The 10,918-nt window shown below is 39.9% G+C and overlaps 1 protein-coding gene across 1 annotated transcript in view; it reads right to left on the reverse strand.

Annotated features, from left to right (window-relative positions):
- Positions 1–10,011, reverse strand: part of LOC132821729 (fibrillin-1-like) — a gene marked incomplete at its 5' end in the record, with an annotated part of 55,951 nt that extends 45,940 nt beyond the window's left edge. Inside the window, 4 exons of the mRNA XM_060834437.1 lie at positions 4,872–4,997; positions 6,541–6,666; positions 8,210–8,335; positions 9,879–10,011. Of these exons, the coding sequence (XP_060690420.1) occupies positions 4,872–4,997; positions 6,541–6,666; positions 8,210–8,335; positions 9,879–10,011 (511 nt within the window). The remainder of the gene's footprint in view (positions 1–4,871; positions 4,998–6,540; positions 6,667–8,209; positions 8,336–9,878) is intronic.
- Positions 10,012–10,918: the final 907 nt, after the last annotated feature.

A 10,918-nucleotide genomic window follows, 5' to 3' on the forward strand; every position in this document is an offset into this window, starting at 1 on the left:
GCAATTAAATATTTCTAGCATCACAAATGGAAATCTGTGCTGCGGGTGAGGAATTCAGTTTGACAACGAGGGTAATGAAGCACCCATTTGTATTGTTGAACGTTTCATTGTAAATTTATGTGATTTTTGAACATTCATCGATGTCTAAGGACACCTTTCCAATGCTTTCTCCCTTTGCTCCCTTGCTCTGAGACCAGTCTTGCCAATATACTACTCATGCTGACTGCACAGCCCGTGCAATCTCTTTTGTTAATATCCACTCTAAACTGACAACAATAGATTTCAAAGACATTCTGTGAATTGTGAAATATGTGAGAAAGAAACTTCTGGAAATTAAACATAATCTTAGTTATTCTGTCGTCATGAAGGAATATTCCTCACCAAGTTAAGTAATATGTGATGAGCATTAACAGCATGCCAATAAAGAACAAAGCACAATTATGAGCATTAATGGAGAAGTCCTTAGAATGTTTAAGAACATGTTATTTCACCGCACGTGGTGCCACCATACTGCCATCGACCTGTCTACAAAGTGCCGAAGTGTATAGCATTGGAACAAGACGCTGATTGTCTTGTAAGTCATGAGTTAACAGCTCACAATCAAAAATATTTAATGTACATTCCGCAAAGTGCTAATCTTAAATCATTCACAGATTGACATGTATGTAATATTTAGATAACAATGTCCTACCATCACAACGTGAAGTGTTTGTTGCATTGATTCTGTACCCAGGAAAGCAACTGCATGTGAAGCTTCCAATTGTATTAGTGCAGACTTGTTCACAATTCGATGTGTTGGTTGCGCATTCATCTATATCTACAGAAAAAAGTCCAATTTTTGATTACTCACTGTGTTTGACATTCGACAGTGCCTTAGAAATTTACATCACATGATCTCATCAGTGTCTCAGGATCCTGTCATGTAAATATCTTGTGTGAACTGACAACAATACTTTTATAATCTGTCTAAATGAAACATGAACTATGGTTCTGCAAGCTGGACTCAGAATGTTCGAGAAAGTAGCCATGATATGACATGAACACCTGCAGATCTCCATTACCTTTTCTCTCAAATATATCACATGACCAGTGCTCCGGTTTCCTCTCACAATCCAAAAATGTGCAGGATAGATGAATTGGCCATGCCACGTTGCCCGCAGTGTGAGATGAAGTGGCAAATGTAGCGGGGTGGGTCTGGGTGGGATGAGCATCAGCTGGTCGGTGTCGACGTGTTCGGCCAAAGGGCCTGTTTCCACACTGGAAGTAATCTAATCAAATCTAACCATGTGATGGTCATACGACTCTATTAGTGGCATAACCTTTCACTTTCTGCATTCTCCCCTCACACCTACAAGGCTCCGACTACAAATTCGGCTCAAATATATGATTGGTTAATGGTGGGTCGATCGGCACAAAATGCCTAGCTTTTTGGTTTCAGCTTGATAATATTTGAAACTATCACCTACTGATGGATTCTTTCACCTTGTACACAGCTGACTTTGAATTTGATGAACTCAACGGCACAACGACAGGGTTCAAGGTTGAACCTACTTCTTATTTCATTCAGTTGGAGCTCAAAAGACTAATTGTCAACCAATCTTCATTGACCGAGCGTTGGTGTGTCCTGCATTGTTTGAAATTCCATAATCCTCAATGGATGAGTAAACATGCAATTAAATATTTCTAGCATCACAAATGGAAATCTGTGCTGCGGGTGTGGAATTCATTTTGACAACGAGGGGTATGAAGCCCCCATTTGTGTTTTTGAAGATTTCATTGCAAATTTACGTGTTTTTTGAACATTCATCGATGTCTAAGGAAACCTTTCCGATGCTTCCTCCCTTTGCTCCCTTGCTCTGAGACCAGTCTTGCCAATCTAGAACTCATGCTGACTGCACAGCCAGTGCAATCTCTTTTGTTAATATCCACTCTAAACTGGCAACAATAGATTTCAAAGACGTTCTGCGAATGTTGAAATATGTGAGAAAGAAACTTCTTGAACGTGCACATAATCTTAGTTATTCTGCCATCATGAAGGAACATTCCTCACCAAGTTAAGTAATATGTGATGTGCATTAACAGCATGCCAATAAAGAACAAAGCACATTTATGAGCATTAATGGAGAAGTCCTTAGAATGTTTAAGAATACGTTATTTCACTGCACTTGGTGCCAGGTTGGTGTCGATGAGTTCGGCCGATGGTCCTGGTTCCACACTGGAAGTAATCAAATCTAATCTAACCATGTGATGGTCATGCGCCTGTATTAGTGGCATAAACTTTCACTTTCTGCATTCTCCCCTCACACCTACAAGGCTCCGACTACAAGTTCTGCTCAAAAATATGATTGGTTAATGGTGGGTCGATCGGCACAAAATGCATGGCTTTTTGGGTTCAGCTTGATAATATTTGAAACTATCACCTACTGATGGATTCTTTCACCTTGTACACAGCTGACCTTGAATTTGACAAACTCAACGGCACAACGACAGGGTTTAAGGTTGAGCCTACTTCTTATTTCATTCAGTTGGAGCTCAAAAGACTAAGTTTGGACCAATCTTCATTGACAGAGCGTTGGTATGTCCTGCATTGCTTGAAATTCCATAATTCTCAATGGATGAGTAAACATGCAATTAAATATTTCTAGCATCACAAATGGAAATCTGTGCTGCCAGTGTGGAATTCATTTTGACAACGAGGGTAATGAAGCACCCATTTGTGTTGTTGAACGTTTCATTGTAAATTTTTGTGATTTTTGAACATTCAGCGATGTCTAAGGATACCTTTCCAATGCTTTCTCCGTTTGCTCCCTTGCTCTAAGACCAGTCTTTCCAATCTACTACTCATGCTGACTGCTCAGACAGTGCAATCTCTTTTGTTAATATCCACTCTAAACTGACAACAATAGATTTCAAAGACATTCTGCGAATTGTGAAATATGTGAGAAAGAAACTTCTTGAAATTACACACAATCTTAGTTATTCTGTCGTCATGAAGGAACATTCCTCACCAAGTGCCACCATACTGCCGTCAACCCGTCTAAACATCGCCGAAGTTTACAGCATTGGAACAAGACGCTGATTGTCTTGTAAGTCATAAGCTAACAACTCACAATCGAAACTATTTGATGTACATTCCGCAAAATGCTAATCTGAAATCATTAACGGATTGATATGTATGTAATATATGGATAACAATGTCCTACCATCACAATGTGAAGTGTTTGTTGCGTTGATGCTGTACCCAGGAAAGCAACTGCATGTGAAGCTTCCAATTGTATTATTGCAGACTTGTTCACAATTCGATGTGTTGGTTGCACATTCATCTATATCTACAGAAAAAAGTCCAATTTTTGATTACTCACGATGTTCGACATTCGACAGTGCCTTAGAAAATTACATCACATGATCTCATCAGTGTCTCAGGATCTGTCCTGTAAATATCTTGTGTGAACTGACAACAATACTTTCATAATCTGTCTAAATGAAATATGAACTATGGTTCTGCAAGCTGGACTCAGAATGTTCGAGAAAGTAGCCATGATATGACATGAACACCTGCAGATCTCCATTACCTTTTCTCTCAAATATATCACATGACCGGTGCTCCGGTTTCCTCCCACAATCCAAAAATGTGCAGGATAGATGAATTGGCCATGCTAAGTCGCCCGCAGTGTGAGCTGAAGTGGCAAATGTAGCGGGGTGGGTCTGGGTGAGTTGCGTTTCGGCAGGTCGGTGTCGACGTGATCGGCCAAAGGGCCTGTTTCCACACTGGAAGTATTCTAATCTAATCTAACCATGTGATGGACATGCAACTGTATTAGTGGCATAACCTTTCACTTTCTGCATTCTCCCCTCACACCTACAAGGCTCCGACTACAAATTCGGCTCAAAAATAGGATTGGTTAATGGTGGGTATATCGGCACAAAATGCCTAGCTTTTTGGGTTCAGCTTGATAATATTTGAAACTATCACCTACTGATGGATTCTGTCACCTTGTACACAGATGACTTTGAATTTGACGAACTCAACGGCACAACGACAGGGTTTAAGGTTGAACCTACTTCTTATTTCATTCAGTTGGAGCTCAAAAGACTAATTTTCGACCAATCTTAATTGACAGAGCGTTGGTGTGTCCTGCATTGCTTGAAATTCCATAATCCTCAATGGATGAGTAAACATGCAATTAAATATTTCTAGCATCACAAATGGAAATCTGTGCTGCCGGTGTGGAATTCATTTTGACAACGAGGGTAATGAAGCACCCATTTGTGTTGTTGAACGTTTCATTGCAAATTTTTGTGATTTTTGAACATTCATCGATGTCTAAGGATACCTTTCCAATGCTTTCTCCGTTTGCTCCCTTGCTCTGAGACCAGTCTTGCCAATATACTACTCATGCTGACTGCTCAGCCAGTGCAATCTCTTTTGTTAATATCCACTCTAAACTGACAACAATAGATTTCAAAGACATTCTGTGAATTGTGAAATATGTGAGAAAGAAACTTCTGGAAATTACACATAATCTTAGTTATTCTGTCGTCATGAAGGAACATTCCTCACCAAGTTAAGTAATATGTGATAAGCATTAACAGCATGCTAATAAAGAACAAAGCACATTTATGAGCATTAATGGAGAAGTCCTTAAAATGTTTAAGAATACGTTATTTCACTGCACTTGGTGCCACCATACTGCTGTCAACCCGTCAAAAAAGCGCTGAAGTTTAGAGCATTGGAACAAGACGCTGATTGTCTTGTAAGTCATAAGCTAACAGCTCACAATCGAGACTATTTGATGTACATTCCGCAAAGTGCTAATCTTAAATCATTAACGGATTGATATGTATGTAATATTTGTATAACAATGTCCTACCATCACAACGTGAAGTGTTTGTTGCGTTGATGCTGTACCCAGGAAAGCAACTGCATGTGAAGCTTCCAATTGTATTATTGCAGACTTGTTCACAATTCGATGTGTTGGTTGCGCATTCATCTATACCTACAGAAAAAAGTCCAATTTTTGCTTACTCACTATGTTTGACATTCGACAGTGCCTAAGAAATTTGCATCACATGATCTCATCAGTGTCTCAGGATTCTGTCATGTAAATATCTTGTGTGAACTGACAACAATACTTTCATAATCTGTCTAAATGAAATATGAACTATGGTTCTGCAAGCTGGACTCAGAATGTACGAGAAAGTAGCCATGATATGACATGAACACCTGCAGATCTCCATTACATTTTATCTCAAATATATCACTTGACCGGTGCTCCGGTTTCCTCCCACAATCCAAAAATGTGCAGGATAGATGAATTGGCCATGCTAAGTTGCCCGCAGTGTGAGCTGAAGTGGCAAATGTAGCGGGGTGGGTCTGGGTGAGTTGTGCTTCGGCAGGTCGGTGTCGACGTGATCGGCCAAAGGGCCTGTTTCCACACTGGAAGTATTCTAATCTAATCTAACCATGTGATGGTCATGCGACTGTATTAGTGGAATAACCTTTCACTTTCTGCATTCTCCCCTCACACCTACAAGGCTCCGACTCCAAATTCAGATCAAATATATGATTGGTTAATGGTGGGTCGATCGGCACAAAATGCCTAGCTTTTTGGGTTCAGCTTGATAATATTTGAAACTATCACCTACTGATGGATTCTGTCACCTTGTACACAGATGACTTTGAATTTGACGAACTCAACGGCACAACGACAGGGTTTAAGGTTGAACCTACTTCTTATTTCATTCAGTTGGAGCTCAAAAGACTAATTTTCGACCAATCTTCATTGACAGAGCGTTGGTGTGTCCTGCATTGCTTGAAATTCCATAATCCTCAATGGATGAGTAAACATGCAATTAAATATTTCTAGCATCACAAATGGAAATCTGTGCTGCGGGTGTGGAATTCATTTTGACAACGAGGGTAATGAAGCACCCATTTGTGTTGTTGAACGTTTCATTGCAAATTTATGTGATTTTTGAACATTCAGCGATGTCTAAGGATACCTTTCCAATGCTTTCTCCGTTTGCTCCCTTGCTCTAAGACCAGTCTTTCCAATCTACTACTCATGCTGACTGCACATCCCGTGCAATCTCTTTTGTTAATATCCACTCTAAACTGACAACAATAGATTTCAAAGACATTCTGTGAATTGTGAAAGATGTGAGAAAGAAACTTCTTGAAATTACACATAATCTTAGTTATTCGGTCGTCATGAAGGAACATTCCTCACCAAGTTAAGTAATATGTGATGACCATTAACAGCATGCCAATAAAGAACAAAGCACATTTATGAGCATTAATGGAGAAGTCCTTAGAATGTTTAAGAATACGTTATTTCACTGCAATTGGTGCCACCATACTGCCGTCAACCCGTCTAAACAACGCCGAAGTTTACAGCATTGGAAGAAGACGCTGATTGTCTTGTAAGTCATAAGCTAACAACTCACAATCGAAACTATTTGATGTACATTCCGCAAAATGCTAATCTTAAATCATTAACGGATTGATATGCATGTAATATATGGATAATAATGTCCTACCATCACAACGTGAAGTGTTTGTTGCGTTGATGCTGTACCCAGGAAAGCAACTGCATGTGAAGCTTCCAATTGTATTATTGCAGACTTGCTCACAATTCGATGTGTTGGTTGCGCATTCATCTATATCTACAGAAAAAAGTCCAATTTTTGATTACTCACTATGTTTGACATTCGACAGTGCCTTAGAAATTTACATCACATGATCTCATCAGTGTCTCAGGATTCTGTCCTGTAAATATCTTGTGTGAACTGACAACAATACTTTCATAATCGGTCTAAATGAAATATGAACTATGGTTCTGCAAGCTGGACTCAGAATGTTCGAGAAAGTAGCCATGATATGACATGAACACCTGCAGATCTCCATTACATTTTCTCTCAAATTCCTCACATGACCGGTGCTCCGGTTTCCTCCCACAATCCAAAAATGTGCAGGATAGATGAATTGGCCATGCTAAGTTGCCCGCAGTGTGAGCTGAAGTGGCAAATGTAGCGGGGTGGGTCTGGGTGAGTTACGTTTCGGCAGGTCGGTGTCGACGTGATCGGCCAAAGGGCCTGTTTCCATACTGGAAGTATTCTAATCTAATCTAACCATGTGATGGTCATGCGACTGTATTAGTGGAATAACCTTTCACTTTCTGCATTCTCCCCTCACACCTACAAGGCTCCGACTACAAATTCGGCTCAAAAATATGATTGGTTAATGGTGGGTCGATCGGCACAAAATGCCTTGCTTTTTGGGTTCAGCTTGATCATATTGGAAACTATCACCTACTGATGGATTCTGTCACCTTGTACACAACTGACGTTGAATTTGACGAACTCAACGGCACAACGACAGGGTTTAAGGTTGAGCCTACTTCTTATTTCATTCAGTTGGAGCTCAAAAGACTAAGTTTGGACCAATCTTCATTGACAGAGCGTTGGTATGTCCTGCATTGCTTGAAATTCCATAATTCTCAATGGATGAGTAAACATGCAATTAAATATTTCTAGCATCACAAATGGAAATCTGTGCTGCCAGTGTGGAATTCATTTTGACAACGAGGGTAATGAAGCACCCATTTGTGTTGTTGAACGTTTCATTGCAAATTTATGTGATTTTTGAACTTTCAGCGATGTCTAAGGATACCTTTCCAATGCTTTCTCCGTTTGCTCCCTTGCTCTAAGACCAGTCTTTCCAAACTACTACTCATGCTGACTGCACAGCCAGTGCAATCTCTTTTGTTAATATCCACTCTAAACTGACAACAATAGATTTCAAAGACATTCTGTGAATTGTGAAATATGTGAGAAAGACACTTCTGGAAATTACACATAATCTTAGTTATTCTGTCATCATGTTGGAACATTCCTCACCAAGTTAAGTAATATGTGATGAGCATTAACAGCATGCCAATAAAGAATAAAGCACATTTATGAGCATTAATGGAGAAGTCCTTAGAATGTTTAAGAATACGTTATTTCACTGCACTTGGTGCCACCATACTGCCGTCAACCCGTCTAAAAAGCGCTGAAGTTTAGAGCGTTGGAACAAGACGCTGATTGTCTTGTAAGTTATCAGCAAACAGCTCACAATCCAGACTATTTGATGTACATTCCGCAAAGTGCTAATCTTAAATCATTAACGGATTGATATGTATGTAATATTTGTATAACAATGTCCTACCATCACAACGTGAAGTGTTTGTTGCGTTGATGCTGTACCCAGGAAAACAACTGCATGTGAAGCTTCCAATTGTATTATTGCAGACTTGTTCACAATTTGATGTGTTGGTTGCGCATTCATCTATATCTACAGAAAAAAGTCCAATTTTTGATTACTCACTATGTTTGACATTCGACAGTGCCTTAGAAATTTACATCACATGATCTCATCAGTGTCTCAGGATTCTGTCATGTAAATATCTTGTGTGAACTGACAACAATACTTTCATAATCTGTCTAAATGAAATATGAACTATGGTTCTGCAAGCTGGACTCAGAATGTACGAGAAAGTAGCCATGATATGACATGAACACCTGCAGATCTCCATTACATTTTATCTCAAATATATCACATGACCGGTGCTCCGGTTTCCTCCCACAATCCAAAAATGTGCAGGATAGATGAATTGGTCATGCTAAGTTGCCCGCAGTGTGAGCTGAAGTGGCAAATGGAGCGGGGTGGGTCTGGGTGAGTTGCGTTTCGGCAGCTCGGTGTCGACGTGATCGGCCAAAGGGCCTGTTTCCACACTGGAAGTATTCTAATCTAATCTAACCATGTGATGGTCATGCGACTGTATTAGTGGAATAACCTTTCACTTTCTGCATTCTCCCCTCACACCTACAAGGCTCCGACTACAAATTCGGCTCAAAGATATGATTGGTTAATGGTGGGTCGATCGGCACAAAATGCCTAGCTTTTTGGGTTCAGCTTGATCATATTGGAAACTATCACCTACTGATGGATTCTGTCACCTTGTACACAACTGACGTTGAATTTGACGAACTCAACGGCACAACGACAGGGTTTAAGGTTGAGCCTACTTCTTATTTCATTCAGTTGGAGCTCAAAAGACTAAGTTTGGACCAATCTTCATTGACAGAGCGTTGGTATGTCCTGCATTGCTTGAAATTCCATAATTCTCAATGGATGAGTAAACATGCAATTAAATATTTCTAGCATCACAAATGGAAATCTGTGCTGCCAGTGTGGAATTCATTTTGACAACGAGGGTAATGAAGCAGCCATTTGTGTTGTTGAATGTTTCATTGCAAATTTATGTGATTTTTGAACTTTCAGCGATGTCTAAGGATACCTTTCCAATGCTTTCTCCGTTTGCTCCCTTGCTCTAAGACCAGTCTTTCCAATCTACTACTCATGCTGACTGCACAGCCAGTGCAATCTCTTTTGTTAATATCCACTCTAAACTGACAACAATAGATTTCAAAGACATTCTGTGAATTGTGAAATATGTGAGAAAGACACGTCTGGAAATTACACATAATCTTAGTTATTCTGTCATCATGTTGGAACATTCCTCACCAAGTTAAGTAATATGTGATGAGCATTAACAGCATGCCAATAAAGAATAAAGCACATTTATGAGCATTAATGGAGAAGTCCTTAGAATGTTTAAGAATACGTTATTTCACTGCACTTGGTGCCACCATACTGCTGTCAACCCGTCAAAAAAGCGCTGAAGTTTAGAGCGTTGGAACAAGACGCTGATTGTCTTGTAAGTCATCAGCAAACAGCTCACAATCGAGACTATTTGATGTACATTCCGCAAAGTGCTAATCTTAAATCATTAACGGATTGATATGTATGTAATATTTGTATAACAATGTCCTACCATCACAACGTGAAGTGTTTGTTGCGTTGATGCTGTACCCAGGAAAACAACTGCATGTGAAGCTTCCAATTGTATTATTGCAGACTTGTTCACAATTTGATGTGTTGGTTGCGCATTCATCTATATCTACAGAAAAAAGTCCAATTTTTGATTACTCACTATGTTTGACATTCGACAGTGCCTTAGAAATTTACATCACATGATCTCATCAGTGTCTCAGGATTCTGTCATGTAAATATCTTGTGTGAACTGACAACAATACTTTCATAATCTGTCTAAATGAAATATGAACTATGGTTCTGCAAGCTGGACTCAGAATGTACGAGAAAGTAGCCATGATATGACATGAACACCTGCAGATCTCCATTACATTTTATCTCAAATATATCACATGACCGGTGCTCCGGTTTCCTCCCACAATCCAAAAATGTGCAGGATAGATGAATTGGCCATGCTAAGTTGCCCGCAGTGTGAGCTGAAGTGGCAAATGTAGCGGGGTGGGTCTGGGTGAGTTGCGTTTCGGCAGGTCGGTGTCGACGTGATCGGCCAAAGGGCCTGTTTCCACACTGGAAGTATTCTAATCTAATCTAACCATGTGATGGTCATGCGACTGTATTAGTGGCATAATCTTTCACTTTCTGCATTCTCCCCTCACACCTACAAGGCTCCGACTTCAAATTCGGCTGAAAAATAGGATTGGTTAATGGTGGGTCGATCGGCGCAAAATGCCTAGCTTTTTGGGTTCAGCTTGATAATATTTGAAACTATCACCGACTGATGGATTCTGTCACCTTGGACACAGATGACTTTGAATTTGATGAACTCAACGGCACAACGACAGGGTTTAAGGTTGAACCTACTTCTTATTTCATTCAGTTGGACCTCAAAAGACTAATTTTCGACCAATCTTCATTGACAGAGCGTTGGTGTGTCCTGCATTGCTTGAAATTCCATAATCCTTAATGGATGAGTAAACATGCAATTAAATATTTCTAGCATCACAAATGGAAATCTGTGCTGCCAGTGTGGAATTGATTTTG

This window comes from Hemiscyllium ocellatum, chromosome 13 (assembly GCF_020745735.1).
Source record: "Hemiscyllium ocellatum isolate sHemOce1 chromosome 13, sHemOce1.pat.X.cur, whole genome shotgun sequence".
Lineage (NCBI taxonomy): Eukaryota > Metazoa > Chordata > Chondrichthyes > Orectolobiformes > Hemiscylliidae > Hemiscyllium > Hemiscyllium ocellatum.